Source organism: Zerene cesonia, chromosome 16 (genome assembly GCF_012273895.1).
Source record: "Zerene cesonia ecotype Mississippi chromosome 16, Zerene_cesonia_1.1, whole genome shotgun sequence".
Taxonomy (NCBI): Eukaryota; Metazoa; Arthropoda; class Insecta; order Lepidoptera; family Pieridae; genus Zerene; species Zerene cesonia.
Genome location: NC_052117.1, coordinates 4,232,333 through 4,255,047, shown reverse-complemented (window position 1 = coordinate 4,255,047; position 22,715 = coordinate 4,232,333). Strand labels below are relative to the sequence as shown.

The following is a 22,715-nucleotide window of genomic DNA, read 5'->3' as shown; positions in this document are numbered from 1 at the left end:
TACCTACATAATTCATGAAATGTCTGCAGTGTATTTCTCTTTATGGTTCAAATAAACTTATTTTTATTTTTTTTTTTTATTTATGTTTGAGAATCGGCTAACATCTATTTTTCATACCTCTCAATGATCAGAGTAAGGCAGGACAGCGTTTGCCGGGTGCAGCTAGTATAGATATAAAAATGAAGTTTTAAACACCATGAATATATTTATTAAATAACTAGCTGCACCCGGCAAACGCTGTTCTGTCTTACTCTTATCGTTTAGTGGTATGAAAAATAGATGTTAGCCGATTCTCAGACCTACCCAATATGCTTACCAAATTTCAGAGGAATCGGTCAAGCCGTTTCGGAGGAGTATAGAGACTAACATTGTGACACGAGAATTTTATATATAAGATATTATAGTTGTTAGTAAAAAAATACATATCTATATAACCATTTATTCAAATTCAACAATAATATAAGTGCTAATATATTAAATTTTTAAAAATATTTGTGATCTTGGCACTACCAAGACATTCTCCATCTTTATAGAGTACTCCAAATTGACCTTCTGTTAATGCCCTCAGTTTATGATCCAATAGTATAGTCAGGCCTTCAGTATTCTTCACCACTCTGCAAGGTACTAACAACTTAGTATGTTGAAATCTAAAAAAACATTTGAGCACACCATTTTTTGTTAATTCTATTGGTTCTTCACAAATCCAATGAGGTATATTAGTAAAACATAGGTTATTCCACAATGCGGGATGTTTTGTTCCAGGTACCTGAAAATGTAGGCAGTGTTAGCAGGCAAAAATATAATATCTTAAAGTAATGAAGTATTTAATTTGTGCAATATTAGTACTCACTACATATATATTATTTGTCACTATATCTTTTTTAAATACAAAATATGCATCTCTCCAATTGCAGAGACAGCATCGCTGTCCAACTGTCCACTTATGTATACCACTGTGCTCCCCAACAATCTGTCCTGTGTCTATGTCAATGAAATTACCTTTCTTCTCGGGTATAAACTGGAAAAAACATTATTAAATACTACCACTGGACTAAAATTATGAAACTAATTCAAAAATAGCTAAGGGAGGCATAATAATTATACCTCTAATGATCAACAACAACTCCAATTAAGTCAAAAACACAATTTACCTCATCGATAAAGTTTTTAAATCTTTTTTTTCCAATGAAACATATTCCAGTGCTGTCTCTTTTACTGGCCACATTTATAAGCCCTTCTTGCCTTGCTATTTCTCTTACTTCACTTTTCAAATAACGAGCTAGTGGGAACATACATTTTCTTAATGAGAATTGTTTTACTTGAGATAAAAAAAATGTTTGATCCTTATGTTTATCAGCTGGTTGTAACAATTTAACCTCTAAAAAAATTGTTTATATAGTAATTAGTAACCATATAAAAAGTGAACACATTATTTTATGTTTAAAGAAAAATATTCAGTACATACTTTGATCCTCCTTATAATGTTCTAAGAAAGGTCCAAAAGATGTATCAGCGTAATGTCCAGTTGCAATAGCATCAACCGACAAGTTGTTCCTGCAATGTTCAAAAAAGCTGTCAAATTTAATATATCTGTTGCAGAGAATGTCCGGATTAGGAGTCAGTCCTGATTCATATTCCTTAAGCAAAACTGTAAAAACCTCATTCCAATACTGTTTTATGAAGTGAACTCTGTGCAAAGGTATCTGAAGCTTACGGCAAACGAACGATGCGTCTTCGAAATCTTTTTCGTCTGAACAGAAACCGCCTTCATAGTTACTATCCCAATTCCTCATAAAAACCCCTTCCACTTGATAGTCTGTAAACGAATCACATAATAGGTGTCTAAAATAACTCCCAAGATTTGTAAAACAATTATCTAAGTTTTTTTAAATAACCTATGCCTTACTTGCTTTTTTAAGAAGAAATGCTGTAACCGCACTGTCTACACCCCCAGACATCCCTACAGCAACTTTTTTGAACATTTTAATTAATATCCCAGTATCCTTTACTAATTGCTATTTATTACGCTAAGATTAATTTAAATCATATGTACACGAACTCTAAATCGGTACCTACTTTATGAATTTGACCATTCATAATTTCAAGAGAAATTTGACAAATGACATTTAAATTTACATTTTACGATAAATTTTAAAAATGAAATGTGTATAATATGCTCTACCTACCGAGCTCTACACAGTGAATATATTTCAGAAATTGCCCATGCCCCATATGGAAGAAAAACTCATTTCCCACATATTTTCTTATTGATAAAATATCATAAATATTGAAAATGAAGTATTGAAGTTAACTCGCCTTTATTTGATTTATCAAAGACCTTTAAAATTTAAAATAAACATTATATGAAAAATAAACTACCTGTGACGAGATTTTACATGACATTTTTTTAAATTGACGTTACTACAGTAAAAAAACTACTTCATACTAGGTATTTTATTAAAATTCTAGCTTTAGTTCATCCTTTTTGTATCGTTTATGAGATATCACTACTATAATTTATTATCTGTTTTCAAATGACTTGACAATTTGACATCTGAATTTTAATCGAACGCTGAGTTGCGGTTTGCTTGATTTTTATTGTTTGTTACTAGTGCGGCTTTTGATTTTCAATAAATATTAAATAACATTTCAATTATGTCGAACATACAATTACAATGCCTTCTCGGTATACAATGCAATGACTTTGTTATGATAGCTGCTGATCAGACCAACAGCCACAGTATTATGGTGATGAAAGACGGTGAGTTAGCATATTCGTTGCTATATTTCTACTATGGAATAGATATTTAATTTTCTAGTAAACTAATTTTCTTGGACAGATGAGGATAAAATATACAAAATATCGGACAAGCTTGTCATGGGAGTGATCGGCGATTCTGGCGATACCTCACAGTTCGCAGAGTACATTGCTAAGAACATCCAGCTGTATAAAATGCGGAACAGTTATGAGCTGGGACCATCGGCAGCGGCTAATTTTACTCGCCAGAACTTGGCTGAATACTTAAGAAGTCGTGTAAGCATTAGAATCTTGTTGGTCATTTCTTTGACAGAAATATGTTCATTACTTAATATTTAACAATAAAGTAATAGATTACATTAGATAGGTTGTAATATTATTTATTTCACAGTAACTATTAACAAAATAATTCTCAATTTAATTTATGTAGGTATTTACACATTATTATTTACAGTGGAATTGCAGTAGCATGTAAAGAAATTCATTATCATTCATCTTTATTGCAGGATAAAATTGAAAATAGAAAAAAAGCTTGTAAAAGTGCTAATGAAAAAACTTATTTCCCTTTTTCAGACACCCTACTTTGTAAATATATTAATGGGAGGTTATGATAAAGTCAATGGTCCGGAACTATATTTCATGGATTATTTGGCATCAAGTGTTAAAGTACCTTTTGCTGCTCATGGTTATGGTGGTTTTCTCAGTTTGAGTATCATGGATCGTCATCATAAGAAAGGTATTTTAATTATTGCAAATGTAGTAAAATCATAACTGATGTTTATTATTATAATCAAGACAGAGTATTATGAATTATTATAATTTGTAGCAAAAATAGAGGTGGAATTTAGAGTAAGAAATAGGAGAACAATCAAACAAACAACAGCAGGGCATTAACTCTATTAATGATATGTGATAATACCCCATTTCTACTAGTGGGTTAACTTATTAAATTATAATTGTTTGATTAACAGTTCCCACCTATGCATACAATGTAAAAAAAACTCCCAATATTGTTGTAGCTGTATTTTATAATTTGATCTTCAGCCTAGAAGACAAATTATACAACATTTTTTATAATTTTTTAACTCTTACACCCTTTTTTGTTACTTCAGATTTGACAGAAGAAGAAGCTTACAACATTCTGAAGTTGTGTGTACAAGAGGTGCACAGGCGTCTATTTGTCAGTCTGCCTAACTTCCAAGTAACACTTGTTAATAAGGATGGAGTGAAAGCGCTGCCTGTTATTAATTCTAAATCTCTACAATAATTTTTTTATAAGATTAAAAAATAAACAATATTATGATGTTTTATTCTGTGAGATTCAACAGATGTTCTGTATTCTATTAATGCAATTAGCTTAAAAATAACTAAATATTCAGGGCCAAAAGTAACATAATTATTTTACCTTTACAAAAATAATTATGATACTTTTGGTCGCCCTGCACAGTCTATAATAATCTTCATTTGGGATAAAAAATTTTTGATTCTTAAAATTAAAATATATATGGGTACACACTATTCCTATATGAAATAAAATTTCCACAACATAATTAAATGTTACTTAAAACAAAGGACAGGTTGTTTATGAAATGTGTGAAAAATGCTTGATTAGATATTTATTAGACTAGATCTGTGTACCATGTTTCAACTTATTCCCATTAAAGTATTTTTCCTTATTTGTAAGTAGGTATATATAGAAATAAAAGCAAATAAAATTGGTATCTTAAAATATATTGGTTTTCTCTTAAAATTATATCTTTTCTTATTATAATAATAACAATAAAATTATTAACCACCAGACTTATTTCTGTCTGGACTAGAAATTCCAGTTGTATCAGGATTTTCTGATTGAGAATTATTTGCATTCTCATTGTCCCCACCATTTTCACCTTCATTGTCAGATTGGTCTGAAAAATTTATATTTTTTTTTATATCGTGCAGTATTCCAAAAGAGTACGGAATTTCAATATTTAAATCACTTTTAAAGTATTAAAGGTATTTATTAATCATATGCATCACACCCATTACAGAGAGTGCTACACACGGGGAGTCAATAATAATTCAACATTATCTTAATTATTAAACAAAAATATTAATGATGTGTAAAAAAAATACAATGGAAGTTATTTAATAATATAACTTTTTTTGCATAAATTAAATAAACAACACTGAAGCTGCTTTCAAGAAAAATTGAATGAATGTTCAAAAAGGGCCTCTAAACAAATTTCATTGAACTGTACGAATCAACACTAAGAAATATAATAAAAAAGAACCTTTCTTATCAGCTGGCATGTCTTCTGTTCGATTTGCAACTTGGAAGTGATATTCCAATTCATCAAAGTCAAATACTTGATCTGTTGGTAACAGGCATGGCAAATATGCAGGGAATGTTGGCTTACATGCAATCACTGAAAGTTTTGGATGAATTGATAAATTTGGTATTTTTTGTCTTGTAGAGTTTTATTTTTTGTTCAAAATGGAGGTTTAAATTAACTTTAATTAGCTGTTCAACCTCTTTTCACCTGGATAGCCTTCTTTTGTAAGTTTTTTAAATTTAAAAAATAGTGTAAACATTTTTACAATCCATTCAGTTATTAGCTGTATAAAATACACATTTTTTTTAATAGAAGATAAAAAATGTATTACAATGAAACAATCCAAATTAAAGATAAACATTACATAACTTAAATAATCTAAAAAATTTTAGGTAATGTAAAAAAATACATATATACTTACATGGATAAACCTGATTATCTTCAGTGTTAAATAAATTATGTGTTTCACTTGTTTTCGATAAAAACTTGGTCAATGCTTTTTCTATATCTCTCTTTTGTGTGGCAGCTTTCTCTCTTATTGCTTCATATTCAGTTACTGGTTGTTTGTGGGTCTATAATAAAGTATCTCAAGTTTCATTCAACACAAAGTGCTTATTAATACATTATATTTCCAAATATATTAATTTTAGAATAAAAATGAAACAATAAGAAATTTACCGGTGTTCTTATGTAGGCATGAGGGTCCGGCAAAGGTGGTAAATGAAATGGTATGTGAGGTGAGGGTTTAGCTTTAGATCCAGCTGATAGCATTGCAGGTGTCCTAGGAACTGGGGCTTGTTGTGGAGGCTGGATCACATGTCTGTTAGGCCTAGCAGCATATTGTTCTAGGCCTTGTAGACTGATACCTATATATGTGGATAATAAACACAAATATTAAGAAGATTTGATAAAAGATTTCAAAAGAATAGATTTATGATTATGGATGGCTAAAAAATACAGTTGAAACATTATTCAAATCAATCTCATGTTTTTTTTATTATAAATTGTATGAATAAATTTGTATTTAACTTTAAATTAAAAAATACCAAAACATATATAATAGAATTCCTATAGGAACAGGAACTTTGCAAATACAACCATGGTACTGTTAATTTTTCTTTAACCACATGGACAGAAATGTAGTATACATGTACTTATAGATCACTTTATAATAACATAATACTATTATAGTGAATACTTATTCACATAAATATACTTATATTTAAAAGCCTTACCCATATTAATAAGAGCCATCATAACATCTCCTAAAACAGGCTCTACTCGACCGGAAAGTTCACAGTAGCCTCTGGCAGAATTTCCAACTTCAGTAAAGACTAAAATTTATAGAAAAATAATAAAATATTCTCAAATGCTCTGGAAATATTTATACTAGCTATAACTAATAAAACTCTTGCTTACATGACTGTATCATCTCTGTTAACGTTTCTAAGCTCATTTTATCCGCAGATTCAAAGCCAGTTTCCAATAGAACAGTTGATACAGCTATGTTGAGAATCCTACGTCGTGCATCACAATTGCTCTCTATTTTCTCTGTAGTCTCGGACATTTCGACGTGTCAGTATAATGATATTATTAAAATTATGAAATGTTTGCCTAAATTCACAATTATATTTTATGATACAATTTACAAATATTGAGTATTGTTTTTATACATTCAGTTTTCGTTGATACGAACATTTGCGCAGGCATTGACTTTGACATTAGTAATTTGTGTTTGACATCGAAACTTAAGTCTAGGCTACTCATAGATATACACTTATATGAAACTGCTTATCAATCAGCAATACTATGATATACTGGATCTGAAACACTGAGCACAGTCTAACTACTCATCCACCCATTATGTATGGGATTCAAAATTTACAAAAACATTATTGAGCATTTAATGTATGATAAAATATTTACCCCGATACATTTTTGTGGCCCAATCATACCGATCGAAATTATAAAAAAATTAGGTAACATACAGATGAACATTATTTAACCTCTAACAAAACAGCAGCTTTTACGCCTACTCGAGGTCCTCGGGGCAGGGAATTAATTATATTTAATGAAACAGAGTTTCTGCCCTTGTGTACAACTTAAATGTATTGTGAAACTGTTAAAATTTTCTTAAACAAACCTTCTAGGTATCACATCAATCATAAATAGTTAGTATACATTAATATACATCGTTTTTTCGCTCTAGATCGATTTACAATCGAATAATTTTTTATATCACTGCTAAATGCTAATCTCGTCGATTAAGAAATTTTTCCAGTAATCTGTGATCACCACAGAGTACTAGTGTATATGTGATCACTGCTCTGTCAATAATTGTCAGTTGTCATATCGCTTACAATATTGAAATTATTAAAATGAAAGATAATAAAGACTTAAATTTTTATTTTTATCAAATTAGTTTTATATAAAAAACTGTATAAAATAATTAAATCATTAAATCAATAAAAAATATAATTAAAAATCAACTCCTAAGTTATCTTATCTATAAAATAAATTTTGTATTCTAATATGTCGCTACCTCCAATCGACTTTACCGTTCCACCTCCACGTTTAAGTGTTCCAGCACCTCCTGTAGCCACGGTGCCATCGCAACCATTGTACAACTATCCACCACCACCACCGCCGGCACCCTCGGGCAATGTAGTACAACCTTACTATAATTCTTTACATCGAATGCCACCAATGAATGTACCACCGCTCTCCCACACGCCAGCATATCCCCCGCCTCCCTACCCGCCTCCTTACCCACCCACTCAACCGCCACCAAGCTATGGATACTATGGAGACACTAGTTATTATTATAACCAAGCAACCAAAAACAATGAAAATCAATGCACATCTCAAAGCTGGGGTAGCAAATCTGTAAGTCAAATGAAGGTTAATGAACAAACCACTATTTCCACTCCAAGTTCTTCCAAATTTTCCAATAGAAATGATAATTTACGAGCTTTGGAAATGTTAAAAAAAGATTCCAGTGAAAAGTCATACTGGTCTTCAAAAGATAGTATGGCATCTAGTTCAAGGTCTCGCGTCAGTCCAAAAAGAGATAGCAGTTATGATAGAGAGAGAAAAGAAGCAAGAAGTAGGTCTTACAGATCTCGCAGTCCTAGTTATAGTTCAAGTTATAGCCATCATAGTAGAAGCAGTTCCCATCGAGAAAGAGATGATAGATATTATAGGAGAAGGTATGAAGAAGAGAGAAGGGAATATGAGCTTAGGAAATATTATTTAGAAAGAAGTGAGAGACATCGGCATGAAAGAGAGAGATCCAGCAGTCATAGAAGAGAACATAGGGATGATAAATATGAGGATAGATACAGGCATTCATCTCATAGGAGCAGAGAATCATCATCTGTTTCATCAAGAAGGTCTGAGGCATCCCATAAACCTATGACTGATCGAGAGAAAATCTTAGAAGACTATAGGTAACATTGCTCTTTAAAATATTTAAATCATAATGTAAGTGTAATGTAATAAATTACTAGGATTTAAAGTTTTGACATAATTACAGGAGAAATTATTGTAAAACTTCAGAAGACTTCATTAAAAAAATGGAGAAATGGTCTAAAGAACATCAGTCTGATGAAGAGGAGGTTAGTATAATGATGAGTCTTATGTTTTTTAATTATTATGAAATCATTTCATTACAGCATTAATGCAGTATTTAAATAAAATGGACACTAATAATAATTAATACATCTGAGTAAGTTTTAATTTTGTTTGAATTCTCTAATTATGTCAACTTTACTGAAATAGAAAAAAAAATCTTTATTCATATAGAATTTAATTAACTCATGTTTTATTCATTGAATTTTAAAGTCTTGTTAATCTATATCCAATAATCTAAGTGTTGTTAATCCATCAGAATCCCAAAATATGGTACAGAAGTTCCCCAGCTGAATTATATTACAAGGCAATAGAGGGTGGTAATGGAGTTGAGCAAACACGTAAATTGGAGAAAGTTTGTGAGAATTTCTTTACACTGCTCATTGATAGAGGAAGAAAAGCAAGGCCTGAAGTTGATGAGCTGCCTCCATTGAAGCCACAGAAGGCTAAGCGATGTAAACATAATGGTACATGATTTTTTAGTATGTCATGAAATTTCATGGGAAGCTCAATAGATCTAGGAAAGCCAAATAGCAATAACTTTTGCCCAGCAGATATACAATCTTACTTAATAAAAGTTAAATTTAATAAAGTTAATAAAAGCTAAAAAATGCATATATTCGTTGTCCTATTTGATCTGTGACAGATTATATGTGCAGCTACATTTTAATCTTTTTTTTTAAATATTATTATAAATGTATATATTACTTTTATTCTTACTCTCTACTAGCTATAAGAACTAAACATAAATTTTTTGTACTGTTTTAGTATTACGACTTTGTTGACATGTAGCTTATACTCATTGGTCATGAGCCTATTGTTCACTTTCGATTTTTTTTTATAGATGAAGGTTCATCCTCATCATCATCATCTTCATCAGAAGAAGAAGATTGTCTCGACGAGGAGAACCTGCAAGGTTATACAGACAGAATGATGTTAGAACTCCAGAGAAAACAGAGTCATCCAAGAAGATTACATCCAGAATTATGGTTATTAACAGAATTCTATTTGGAATATACTATCTATGTTCTTAATTATGATGAAATTATTTTCATCAAATTGAAGTTCCTAGTCTTATAAATTAATTCAAAAATAAATATAATTCTTTTAGATTTCATTAAAGAATTTGTGAATTGATATTTTATTTATAAATATTGATTTTGTTTTAAAGAGTTAAAAAATACCACCTTGCTATTTTGCAAGATTTAATTTCACTGTATGATAAATTAATCTCAATCTCTTTCATTTTTTTCTAGGTTTAACAACACTGGTGAGATGAATGGTGGTCCATTATGTAGATGCAGTGTTCGGGCAAGACGTTTTGGTATTCGACATGGAGTGTATGCCGGAGAGCAACAGTTCCCTAAATGTATCCCAACACAGAGCAATATTGAGAAATTGTACCATTATCGGTGAGTTTTACTTATAACTAGATTTTTATATAATAGCAATACAATTAAATTATCATGAGATATAAGTATATTATATGTTGATACACATTATATGTTGTTACATCACATTTGAGGTCACCTCCCTCTTGTTGTGACATCACTTTTTTTTGTTTTGCTAAAATGAGAAATTATTGAAACTGAAAAGTGAATATAAATGAGAAATTTTTGAAAGAATAGAAAAAATTTGATCACGAGGCAGGATTCGAACCTGCGTATCTTGCCTAACCGTAGCAACGCCTAGCCTCTCGGCCACCCGTTTCAAAAATTTTTCATTTATAAAGCATTTCAATGCTATAAAACTAAAAAAAAATTAAATTTAACAAAGGCCGCGTTTTATCGATACAATATTGTAATCATTGAAATAATGTTTCGTATTGGTTGTGATGGTTCTTAATCATCTCAATAGATGGCGTGGGGTGCCCCTTAGGCACATGAAACCGAAAGAGTAGAAGAAATTCGATTACTGTGGCAGGATCACGGGTGGCCGAGAGGCTCCTCGAATCCTGCCTCGTGATCAAATTTTTTCTATTCTTTCAAAAATTTCTCATTTATAAAGCATTGCAATGCTATAAAACTAAAAAAAAAAAATTAAAGTGAATATATTTCGTATTTTGTTCATGTGTGTTGCTTATATTGAAAATAGATTCATATAAAATTATTTAATTTACCTTACAATTTAATTTGTTTTCAGAATAACTGTATCGCCTCCCACGAACTTCCTTATCAAAGCACCGACGATAATAAGTCATGATGAACACGAATTCCTTTTTTCTGGCTTTTCAATGTTCTCACATTACAAGTTAGCGAAACTACCCACATGTAAAGTTATCAGATTTAACATTGAATATACTATTTTGTATGTGGAAGAGCCGGCGCCAAAGAACTTTACAGTTCAAGAGTTGGATATGTTTGGTAAGTTTTTAACATTGTAATTTTTGAAATAAATTATGAAAGAAACTATGTCAACTAGCTAGCTGCATGCCCAGGCTCTGCCTGGGTAGATGTTTGCCTTAATTGAAACGATCATAACTATCCTATCTTTTACGTTGGATTACACGACACATGGTGTGTAGATTTGATTAAAATCGGTTTAGTATTTTAAGAGTCTATTGCGGACAACAACGTGACACGTAATTTTTATAATTTGTAAAAAAAAAATTAATATGTAGAGGCATAATCTGTTTATAGTGTTATTACCATAAAAAAATCTAAATAAATGTCATAATTTTCCTTTTTAGAGGAATTTCTATTCAAGGAGTTATTGGAGTTAGTTGATTTGGACCTCGGTATAGGATCAGACACAACATGCTCCCAGTTTCATTTTATGCCAAGATTTGTTCGATATTTACCAGAAGGTGGTTGTGAGGTATGGAATATGTTCTTATCTAATGGCTTTCCTATAATTATATGTAATTTTTTAAGTTTTTTTTTAATTATTGTAGGTATTATCAATGTGCGAAGTGTTAAAATACCTAATAGATGAAAGTGGTCTGTTGATCCCACCAGAATCACTTGAAGAAGTTCATAATATGGATCATTATCATTGGCAAAAATTTGTTGATAGGATTAAAGGTATATAATTATTCAGCTGTATAATGTTTATTATTTAATGAGTTAAGTAATTATAATATAAATAAATAACATTAGTTCTTGTTAAAGGTATGCTTATAATAGGATGTATCGATTTTAAAAAAGGGTAATTTTGATACTCTAACTTAGTACAAAAATTTACTGTCTGTATTAATAAATGTTTGTTATGTTATAATCGTCATTAACCAGGTATGATAGTGACATATCCCGGCAAGAAGCCTTGTTCGGTTAGAGTGGATCAAATAGATCGCAGTCCGCCGTTCAGCGTTAAAAATCCTAAGGAAGTTAGTACATTTTACCCGGAAATTGTGCATTTTGGTATACGGCCACCTCAGCTCAGTTATGCGGGTAATCCAGAGTGAGTATTCACGTATATTGTTCAACTGATGATTTCACACAAGGGTTCTCAATTTTATCTTAAATAAATTAAGGTTTTCTTGAGTTTTTGCTTTATTAATTTCTATAATTAACTCGAAAAGATAATAATTTTGATTATAAATAAGATTGAATATCATATATGTCGTTAAGTGCAAATTCTCATAAAAAAATATGTTATCAGTTCAGTAATCTGTTTTTTTTTTTACTAGAATAAGAAAACAATAAACACATGGGCGCATTGAGAGCCTCTTTCGTTTTTACGAATGTCGTTTAAAAAGTATTAAAGCAAAAAAAAAGAAACCACTTTATTCTCATTTTCAGGTATCAAAAAGCGTGGCGTTTCTACGTGAAGTACCGTCATCTAATAGCAAATATGGCGAAGCCGTCGTTCAACGAGCGGCAGAAACTCGCGGCCAAAGAAGCAACGTTGCAGGAAATGCGCACTCAGAGCAAAATGAAGAGGGACGTCACGGTCGCCATATCGTCTGAAGGTTTCCACACTACGGGCCTTATGTGTGATGTTGTGCAAGTATGGATTACCTACTTAATATTAGATGATAATTTCCCCATATATAAGACTAACTTTTGCTTTCGCACGCTCATTTGGAGCATATTAATGGATGTTATTATACACATTAACCTTCCTCTTCAATCACTGTATATATTAAAAAAAAATCCCATCAAAATCCGTTGCGTAGTTTTAAAGATTTAGATTAAGTAATAAGTTTTGTTTTAACTATGAATTGAATATTAATTAAACTGTGGGCTTGTCCATTTGCCTGAGTTGAATAAATACTTCCTAGTATTTGCTTGTGTTGGGAAGTATTTATAAATTAATAACTTTTTAACGGATTTTAAACGCGATTTATTCATTATATTATTCCACTTTATACTCTTCAGCTTTATAATATTAGTATAGATTAGATAAATTTTCCAGTGTATCGGTATATTTAGTTTTACAAATCTAAAACCTCTTTATTCCAGCACGCCATGTTAATTCCAGTACTGGTCCGTCACTTGCGTTTCCACAAATCTCTAGACAGTCTAGAAAATATAATTAGTTATAAATTCAAACAGAGGGCTCTGCTCCAAACTGCATTAACCCACCCTTCGTATAGAGAGAACTTTGGCACTAATCCCGATCACGCTAGGAACACGCTCACCAACTGTGGGATAAGGCAACCGGAGTATGGGGATAGGAGGATTCATTATACAAGGAAGAAAGGTAAATCTGGTTGGAAATCGTTTGTCAATTTCCAAGTAACAACTAGCGTAAGATTTGTGGAGTTTCATATTGTATATTTGAAGTAATTTGAATATAATTTTTGTATCTTTAGATGAAAGAGTTACTACATGTATACACTATTAACTCTGTATCAAAGAAATTTTTGCCTTTTAATTTAATTTTTTATTATTTTTTTTTAACAATAACTAAGGAAATGTAAAAAGGAAGTCAACCTCACGAAGTTACCTCGACCACATGTTTATTTTTATTTTTTGTTTTTTAAAAATAGACTAACAATTTTTTATTAATTTTTTTTTCCAGGCATTGTAACCCTAATCAACATAATGTCACGTTTCGGCAAAAGCAACGAAACGGAATCTGAAATAAAGCACAACGAGAGACTGGAGTTCCTCGGTGACGCAGTGGTGGAGTTCATATCCTCGATACATTTGTTCAAAATGTTCCCTGGGTTGGCTGAAGGTGGTCTGGCCACGTACAGGGCTGCCATTGTGCAGAACCAGCATCTTGCTTTGTTGGCTAAGGTTTGTGCAAACAGAGATAATGGAGGTTTTTTTTCTATTGGCAATAATATCGTTTGGTGAACTGTATCTTCTATAAATTGCACCGCTTGGATAACGAGTTTAATACGTGATAAATCGTCTACTTCGTGTTTCCTAGCAAACGGAGAGCATTTTTTTAAACAGTTAAGTTCAAACTATTTTCAGCTATGATACCTAGCAATAAAGCCACAAATTGTAAAAATGTTATCTTTTACTTACGATCATTCGTTACAAAAAAAAAATCGAAATTCTAATCGATACTAACGATCATTCGTTACAAAAAACTCGAAATTCGAATCGATATAAAATAAGAGTTCACTTCTCAACTGCATTCTTATTCAATGTAATTGTTGATTGAAGGATTTTATAAAATAATTATAGCATTTTAATAATTTAATTCTCATATCTGTTTCTATTTATTCATCCTATAAGGTAAATAAATAATCCTTGTTTAAAATGTTACAGAATATAGGGCTTGAACAATACATGCTCTACGCCCACGGGTCGGATTTGTGTCGAGAAGTAGTCATGCGACACGCAATGGCTAATTGCTTTGAGGCGCTTATGGGAGGACTTTTCCTTGACGCTGGACTTGAGGTAACTAAAGTGTGAATAGTTTTTTGTTGCCAGCTTGCACCTGGGAAGTACCCCACCCCCACAGAAGACCGTCATGAAATAATAGCATGCTGCTGTGTTTCGTACGGCGAGTGGGAGAGCCGGAGGCCCGTTTCCTTTTCCTTACCCTTCCCAGTCCATTTCTTCTTTCCAGTCGTCAATCCTTTCCTTATCACTTTCCCCTTAAAAGCGGGCAACGTCACAGAGGTACTACCTCTGCGATGGTGATAGCTTACCATCTGGCGAACCACCAGCTCAGTTGCTAGCTTAAGGCATAAAAAAATAATATATTATTTTTCAGATAACGGATCGCGTCTTCGCCCAAGCACTATGGCACAACGAGCCAATTCTATACGACATTTGGATGAAGGAACGGGCGCACTCGCTGCAAGAGCAAGAGCCGCTGGGCGACCGCCAGTACATCAAGGATTTCGAGTTTCTGCAGAAGTTGACCGCCTTCGAGGAGTCTATAGGTATGCTATATGGAAAATTGGCTTTCCGCCCGCGTTGTCTGAGGAAATTCATATAGGAGTGAGGTGTTTCACAGCGGTAAAAAGTAGCTTAGGTATATCACTATCGCCTCTTAACTATCTTTAGAAAAGTCATAAATATAATATATATCAATTGTGACGTGAAAGAAAGATGAACTAACAAACAATTGAACTACAAAAAAAACACACTTCGCATTTATAATTTTACTAAGACTATTTTCACTGTTTTGACATTTATTTATGTTTCTGGTCATGGCCTAGTACTAGCTGCACCCGGCAAAGGCTGTTCTGCCTTTTTCTTATCATTTAGGGGGATGAAAAATAGATGTTGGCCGATTCTCATAGATACCGGATAAGTACAAAAAAATTCATCAAAATCGATCAAGCCGTTTCGAAGGAGTATGGCAACGAAAACTGTGACACGAGAATTTTATATATTAGACTAGCTGCACCCGGCAAACACTGTTCTGCCTTACTCTGATCATTTAGAGGTATGAAAAATAGATGTTAGCCGATTCTCAAACATACCCCATATGCACACAAAATTTCATAAGAATCGGTCAAGCCGTTTCGGAGGAGTTTGGCAACGAAAACTGTGACACGAGAATTTTATATATAAGATATTTAAATAAGTAATATTTAACATAAATTCTCTTTACTGGCGTTGTCTCTAAATTTGTAATAAAAATCGCCCGCTATTATTTTGTAATTGTGTTTGTTTTCATTACTTGCTTAACCCATGTCCTCGTCGTCGTAATTATGTGTATGTTTTACTTCACCGTTACTTTTTATATTAGTACTAGTTGCACGCCCCGGCTCCGCTCGTGTAGTCATTTATAATAATTGAAATAATATAAACTATCCTCTCTTTGAAGTTTGATCAAATTGCACATAGTGAGCAAATTTAATTAAAGTCGGTTAAGTAGTTTAGGAGTCCACCGCGGACAAACAATCACGTAATTTATATATATTAATATAATAAAATGACTATTTCGTATTGTATTTTGGTTACCAACGAATATATAATTCTTTTCATCAATTATATCAATTAATATTAACTGTGATTTGTTTGTTTATAACAATAGGTGTGAAATTCAAGCACATACGCCTTTTAGCGAGAGCGTTCACAGACCGTTCAGTCGGCTTCACGAATCTAACTCTAGGCTCCAACCAGCGTCTAGAGTTCCTAGGCGATACGGTTCTACAGCTGGTTGTGTCTGACAAGTTGTACAGGCATTTTCCTGAACATCACGAAGGACATTTGTCTGTAAGTATAAATCGCACTTGTCACAAGTTTTCACCTCAAAGCATATAATTTATAACTTTTAGACAACATCTTTTATTACCTTACCTAACACAAGTCGTAATATAACTCCTCCGTTCACAGTGTAACTTTAATAAAAAATTAAGGACAATTTAAAAATTTTATTATTTCATCATATCTATATATTGTATGTGCTGTGCTCTACTAAATATTTTATTATAAATTACTTATATATTTCACTTTAAACATACTTGATACACACTATGAAATATTTTAATTTTATCATTCCCTCTAGTTACTGCGTTCGTCATTAGTAAATAACCGAACGCAAGCAATGGTGTGCGACGACCTTAACATGTCGGACTACGCGATATACAACAACCCTAAAGCTAAACCCACCGCCAAGAAACACAAGGCTGATTTGCTTGAAGCCTTCCTGGGTGCTTTGTATATTGATAAGGTGAGTCAAAGATTATTCTGCATAATTAAATGCCACGATAAAAAGTAAACTCACCCATTTTTTCTATGACGTAAATTAGTAACTTTATTTTTCATTTACAATATTTTTTTTTTTCAGTGTTTATACATCTTGCATCTTGCGATACATATTTGTATTCAATTATTTATTCTCCAGATCCATTTTAAGATACGTCATTTATAATATTTTATGGTAATAGCCAATAGAATTGAATTTTGAATAGCCATTGAAATGCCTATTCAACATTATTCAATTAAAGCACTCTTGAATCGTCATAACGCAGTTTTAACAATTACAATTTATTATAAACCCATTAAAGAAATTATAATTTATAATTTTTTTCTCTTAGAATCTAGAATACTGTCAGGTATTCTGCAACGCGTGTCTATTCCCACGTCTGCAAGAGTTCATCATGAACCAAGATTGGAACGACCCAAAGTCGAAACTGCAGCAGTGTTGTCTCACTCTACGCTCTATGGAGGGAGGGGAGCCGGATATACCTGTTTACAAGTAATATTTTCTAAATTAATGGTTCTATAAGCGAGGTACTAGATTAGTCTAAATTAAAGGAACTTCTTATCATTAAAGATTTTCAGCCTAATATATAGATCGAACCAATAATTCCCGGTTCCATCGATATTCCAATAGCGCGTTCAATCAAACAAACGAGCTCTTCAGCACTCAAACATTAGTATAGATTTCTTCATATTGTGTATCATTTGCAAACAAGTGTCTGGACAATATTCGCTCTTAACACATACCTAGCAAGTCATATCTAGCCAGAGGGCCAGAGCAATGTAATTATATAAAAGCCATTAAGGTGAAATAAATACTTTTTTTTTTCTTATTTATATTATCACATGTGAGCTCTGTAGCGCAATATTTTAAACTGTAACAATATTTTTGTATTTTTCATTTGACAAATGTTTGGATAATTTTTCTCTCTTAACACAGGTACATTCCTTAAGAAATTAAAGACTTTTTAACGGATTTTAAACGCGATTTATTAATTATGTTATTATCTGAACGCAATGTTTGTATTAAAAAAAAATCAATAAAGCAAATAAACAACGCGTGCAGGGTGATCGAGTGCCTGGGGCCGACGAACACGCGCGTGTACACGGTGGGCGTGTACTTCCGCGGGCGGCGGCTGGCGGCCGGGCGCGGGCACTCCATACAGGAGGCCGAGATGAACGCGGCCGAGCAGGCGCTCAGCTGCGCGCACGGTGCGTGCACGTGCTTGCATTCAGCTTGCATTTGTTTGGTTTTTTTTTTTGTCAGAGGACAGGCTGGTGATTCGCCTGATGGTTAGCTATCTGTGCTGGTCTTCATCGCTTGGTTTTTTTTTGTCAGAGCACAGGCTGGGGGTTAGCTATCACAATCGCATATGAATATTCGCAGAGGTTTTTTTTATGTCATAGCGAGCGACTTTGACCGCCTCCTTGGCACAGTGGTTAACGCGTGAGCGTAGAACGGAGGGGTCCTGGGTTCTACGCTCACGCTGGACGTACAAAAAAAAATGTCTCGGTCTGGCAGGACACAGAAGGCTGATCACCTACTTGTCCCTAAAGAAAATCGATCAGTGAAACGGATGTACATCATCTGCCCCATACCCCACTAGGGGACACGGGACTTCACTATAGCGAGCGACTGAGCTGGTGGTTCGCCTGATGGTAAGCGATCACCGCTCATGAACATTCGTACAGGTAATGCCTCTGTGAATGCGCTGCACACTTTTAAGAGCGAAGGGATAAGGACAGGATTCATGGTTGGATAGAAGGAATGGACTAGGAGGGGTGAAGAAGAAGAAACGGATTCCCCACTCACTATGTGCTACTATTTCACGCCGGTCTTCTGTGAGGGTTTGATACTTTACCAGTGCGAGGTGGCCTAATTCGTGCCGAAGTGAGCTTGACTCTGACATTTGAGGGAGTGGTCAATCAATTTTAGAAAGTAAAGGGATTGAGAATTTTAAGTTATTTTTTCTCTTACGAAAAGTGTTTATCATAGTTATCTTTATATACTCAAACTCCAATATTTATTCATTGAAGTACACTTAGTTTAGAGACGCTTTTGAATGCTCATCCTGATGCAGAAAAATAATAGTTGACTATTCAGATACCATAAATCATAAAATTAATTTGTCGCTAAATAAACTACATTTCAGAGCTCTTCCCACAACTGGACCACCAAAAGCGTGTAATCGCGAAGAGTATGAAACGGAAACGCAAGCGTCACGAGGGCGTGGGCAGCTACAACAGTACTAAAGACATCCTCCTCAAACAAGACGAAGACAAAGTGCCCAAAGCGTATCGAGCTGACAACAAATTGGAGGAAAGCTCCGATTCAGAAAACCCCGTGTCTGACACAGAAGTGAAAGAATTCAAATCGGACGATGATAATGAAAATGAAAACGATAACGATAACGATAACGATGACTCTGGTCTAGATAGCGACCCTGAAACGGATAAATATGAGAACGTACAAGTCAGCAGTCTCCTGAACGATATGGAGAAATTGAAACAGGATCTCATAGCTCGCAACGAATATGACAAGTTAAAGGAGAAGTGCAAGAAATCCGATTCAGATGATGATTAGAGTGAGAATTTTTTAGGTCTCTTTTTTTATAGTGAATATATGGTAGTTTAATGGTTGTTTTCAGCGTAGTAGAATATTTTTATATGATCGATGTCGATGTGAAAATTATATAACGCAATTCCATTTAGATAATTATATAAAATACAATGCTTCCTAAGTCTGCTTAAAATATATGCATATAATTTTGAAGCCAAGCCTTATTTTATAACGTATATTCACGGTAAGTTGAATATAAAATTCTTATGCAATGTTAGTGTAAAATCATAGGATATTTTAGTTTAGTAGTTAGGACACATAAGAGATTTGGTGTCCCTATTTTATAAGTTTACGTTGGTAGTTGTTAAGTCCTTCATAGTTAAAATAAGTTGTTAGTAGTGTATTGCTTTAGATAATAAAATTAAATCATTTCATATTAAATAGTATGTATGTATATAATATTTTTACTGTATTTTTTATTAAGTACCTACTTGTATGATATTCGACTAAATATATTGGTGATATGTTTTCTCTTTTTGCGATTTCATCCACGAGACAAGCGGGACACCGAAGTTTTCATTTCTACAATTTCTTCCGTTCTTCACATCGCATTTTGCAACAACATCGCTGTGTTGCGTGTTGGAGCGCAGTGTGATGTAACTAATTTGTTTTAGTTTTAATACTCACGCTACGCTCCATTACGCTTTGCTTCGAAATTTGAATTGAAGAAGACGCAAACTTTTTTTAATTCATAGAGAACTGACTGGTTAACATATAGAGGGAGATAGAATGATTTATGTACCTATGGCCGAAAGAGATACAAGATGATGATTCTACATTTTGTCTGTGGTGGTGGGTTTTTGTTTTTTGTTCAGTCTATTCTTAGGAATGTGAATTTTAGTTGATATGTATCATGGAGTTCTGCTTTGGATTTGATAGTTTGTTTGCATTTTCGTACTACATGTAATTTTTTTTTGAGCAAAAATGGCCGAGATGGAATCCTCTCAATGTTTGAATATGTTATTATAATGGTAATATTTTTTATGTTATATTATAGTTGTCAGATTGTAAGTAAAATAAATAAAAAATCATACAACATACTAATTGTCTTCGTTTCCTTTCGTTGAATATGTGACTGCTAGAACCGTTTTCCGTAAAAACACGTTCTCCCTAATTAGAAATATCAGCAACTAAATACCATTGTTGCAACTAGGTCTAACAACTCTGGAACCTACTATAATATTTTCTCAAAAAAAAAAAAATCTTTCTCATTATTTTTCATTGATATCTTTATATTCATTTGTTTTTCTAGTTAGGTTTTTCTTAACGCGTTTTCTCTAGTTAGACCTCGTTGCAAGGCATTTATTTAGTTAACTCTAGTTCTAACTAGAGAAACGCGATCAAATAGTACAACTGTAACATATGTACTCTATACATATTTTTTAATATCAGGCAGGCATTTTTTAATCAGGCATTTATGAATTTTGACTAAATGTGTAATTTTTTATTATAACATATTTTTTTATGTCAGTATTAGCTATTTGATGGAAGAAGCCATGGAACACAATTTTACTCAATACGTTTCAATACGGGATCGGGAAAATGATAAAACTTAAAAACAGATAAAATATATATTTAACATTAATATAAAACCAAGCAGCAAAGTGTAAAGGCGACGGGGCCGGAGAGCTTGTTGGCGCGTAGAGTTAACCACTGCTTTTGATTGGGAACGTACATTTCAGCCGGCATTAGTTGTTCAGGCGCTTCGTTATCTGTTAAAACAAATATATATTTATGGCAATATATATTACTATTGATGAATGGATGACAATTATGTTCAAATGATTTATTAATTTCATTACAAACTAATGGTGCACCCAGGCTTCGCCCGTTGTACAAACGTATATAGACTACGCAGTCTAAAGCACTCGGGGATCACGTTATTATCCAAGGTGAAAAGTTATTGAAAGAGGTCCAGTAGTTCCTGAGATTAGCGTGCACAAACAACAAGTCAACAAGTCTTTAGTTATATATAATTCTTATAAATGATGATGCCTGATGCCGTGAAGGTAAACATAACACAGATTGATGATGACCAAATTCAACTGGATCTCAACATGTCACGTCTACTGAGTATATAATCTGTATAAGTAACTGAATAATCTTAATATATATAAATTACATGTCACTTTGTAAGTCCGCGATAAATTCTAAACTACTTAACCAATTTTAATAAAATTTGCACACAATGTGCAGTTTGATCTAACATAAAAGTTAATATTATTTCAATTACGTATACTTATAATAATTCACTACCCGGGCGGAGCCGAGGTGTGCAGCGAGTTATACGTACGAGAACATATTTTTGACAGATGTCGCAGACGATAGTCACCACAGGTTGCCAAAATCTACTGCTTATTGATAAATCCTATAAAAAGCCTGCCTTTAGGTAATTAAAAAAACAATCGTACCATCTTTTCTTATCTTCGCCGATTGCATAGTAGACTCCTGCATCGATATGAGATCGCCTGGTGCGTGTAGTAGTAACCGTCCTACGCCCTCACAGCGCCTACAAATAAATATATCAAACTAGTTGTATAGCCTTATAGCCTTTCTCAATAAATGGGCTATCTAACAATGAAAGAATTTTTCAAATCGGACCAGTGGTTTCTGAGATTAGGGCGTTCAAACAAACAAACGAACAAGTTCTTTAGCTTTTTAATATTAGTATAGATTATTCTTTTGAAGTTAAAGACCTCGAGAGGCAATGTAAGTATGTATTGTATTATAAATGAATGTTTTGGGTGGTTAGGTTCACTCAAATAATTATTTGTTAATCGTAGACTAGCTTTTGCCCGCGGTTTCGCACGCGTTAAATTTGAAGTAGTTTAATAGATTTGGCATACATATAATCCTTCCTTTTGAATCACTCTATCTATTAAAAAATTTTCAAAATCTGTTTAGTTTTAAAGATTTAAGCATACACAGGGATAGACGTACTATGAAGTGATACAATAAATTAATGGCTAAGTATCCATCTTTGCGTCAGTGATTAATGCCGTAATTAATATTAATAAGTACCTATTTGAATTATATGTATAGTATGGGATTCTATTATTATATTCTATTCATTATATGTTGTGTATTCTTGATATTCTAACATCATTTACCTCAAAACTTCATTCTGCAGCATTTGTTTCCTTGCCTGTGCATTTAGCGGTTTACATTCGTTCAACCAAACGCGGACCTCGTTGAAATCTGCAAGTAATTGAACTGCAGCGTCTTTTCTGAAACAAATTCCATATTAATCTCTATATACTTAGTCTGGCCATAAATACTGTTACACTTAATTATAAAAAAATATTACATTTGAATTTCGAATCTGT

At 32.9% G+C, this 22,715-nt stretch overlaps 5 protein-coding genes across 7 annotated transcripts in view; 2 read left to right on the top strand and 3 right to left on the bottom strand.

The window, feature by feature from the left end:
• Positions 1-447: 447 nt before the first annotated feature.
• On the bottom strand, positions 448-2,106 carry LOC119832844 (mitochondrial tRNA-specific 2-thiouridylase 1). Of its 3 annotated transcripts, XM_038356637.1 has the most exons (6): positions 1,907-2,104; positions 1,726-1,816; positions 1,466-1,554; positions 1,152-1,378; positions 851-1,018; positions 448-766 (listed from the first exon to the last, which is right to left on the bottom strand). In XM_038356637.1, exons 1-6 carry the CDS (start codon positions 1,980-1,982, stop codon positions 467-469), a joined length of 951 nt encoding a protein of 316 aa, XP_038212565.1. In that variant the 5' UTR covers positions 1,983-2,104; the 3' UTR covers positions 448-466. The 3 variants fall into 3 exon arrangements, with proteins under 3 accessions (XP_038212565.1, XP_038212564.1, XP_038212563.1); XM_038356636.1 differs by having other exon boundaries at positions 1,152-1,279; positions 1,466-1,816; positions 1,907-2,106; XM_038356635.1 differs by having other exon boundaries at positions 1,466-1,816; positions 1,907-2,105.
• Positions 2,107-2,533: 427 nt separating this feature from the next.
• Positions 2,534-4,055, top strand: LOC119832775 (proteasome subunit beta type-2). Its single transcript, XM_038356524.1, has 4 exons — positions 2,534-2,761; positions 2,841-3,034; positions 3,332-3,494; positions 3,871-4,055. The coding sequence occupies exons 1-4, from the start codon at positions 2,656-2,658 to the stop codon at positions 4,023-4,025; spliced, it is 618 nt and encodes a 205-aa protein (XP_038212452.1). The 5' UTR covers positions 2,534-2,655; the 3' UTR covers positions 4,026-4,055.
• A 434-nt stretch (positions 4,056-4,489) lies between these two features.
• On the bottom strand, positions 4,490-6,809 carry LOC119832774 (transcription initiation factor TFIID subunit 8). Its single transcript, XM_038356523.1, has 6 exons — positions 6,493-6,809; positions 6,309-6,407; positions 5,752-5,939; positions 5,495-5,645; positions 5,032-5,166; positions 4,490-4,665 (listed from the first exon to the last, which is right to left on the bottom strand). The coding sequence occupies exons 1-6, from the start codon at positions 6,638-6,640 to the stop codon at positions 4,547-4,549; spliced, it is 840 nt and encodes a 279-aa protein (XP_038212451.1). The 5' UTR covers positions 6,641-6,809; the 3' UTR covers positions 4,490-4,546.
• Positions 6,810-7,605: 796 nt separating this feature from the next.
• LOC119832773 (ribonuclease 3) lies at positions 7,606-20,348 on the top strand. Its single transcript, XM_038356522.1, has 19 exons — positions 7,606-8,522; positions 8,609-8,690; positions 8,963-9,170; positions 9,548-9,692; positions 9,960-10,115; positions 10,846-11,066; positions 11,393-11,520; positions 11,597-11,726; positions 11,934-12,102; positions 12,444-12,651; positions 13,107-13,347; positions 13,669-13,889; positions 14,373-14,504; positions 14,824-14,995; positions 16,099-16,280; positions 16,573-16,737; positions 17,105-17,265; positions 17,836-17,981; positions 18,923-20,348. Exons 1-19 carry the CDS (start codon positions 7,606-7,608, stop codon positions 19,351-19,353), a joined length of 4,215 nt encoding a protein of 1,404 aa, XP_038212450.1. The 3' UTR covers positions 19,354-20,348.
• Positions 20,349-20,946: 598 nt separating this feature from the next.
• Positions 20,947-22,715, bottom strand: part of LOC119832882 — a 9,527-nt gene continuing 7,758 nt past the window's right edge. Inside the window, exons 16-18 of the mRNA XM_038356692.1 lie at positions 22,500-22,616; positions 21,801-21,898; positions 20,947-21,092 (exon numbers count right to left, since the gene is read on the bottom strand). Of these exons, the coding sequence (XP_038212620.1) occupies positions 20,971-21,092; positions 21,801-21,898; positions 22,500-22,616 (337 nt within the window). The 3' untranslated portion in view covers positions 20,947-20,970. The remainder of the gene's footprint in view (positions 21,093-21,800; positions 21,899-22,499; positions 22,617-22,715) is intronic.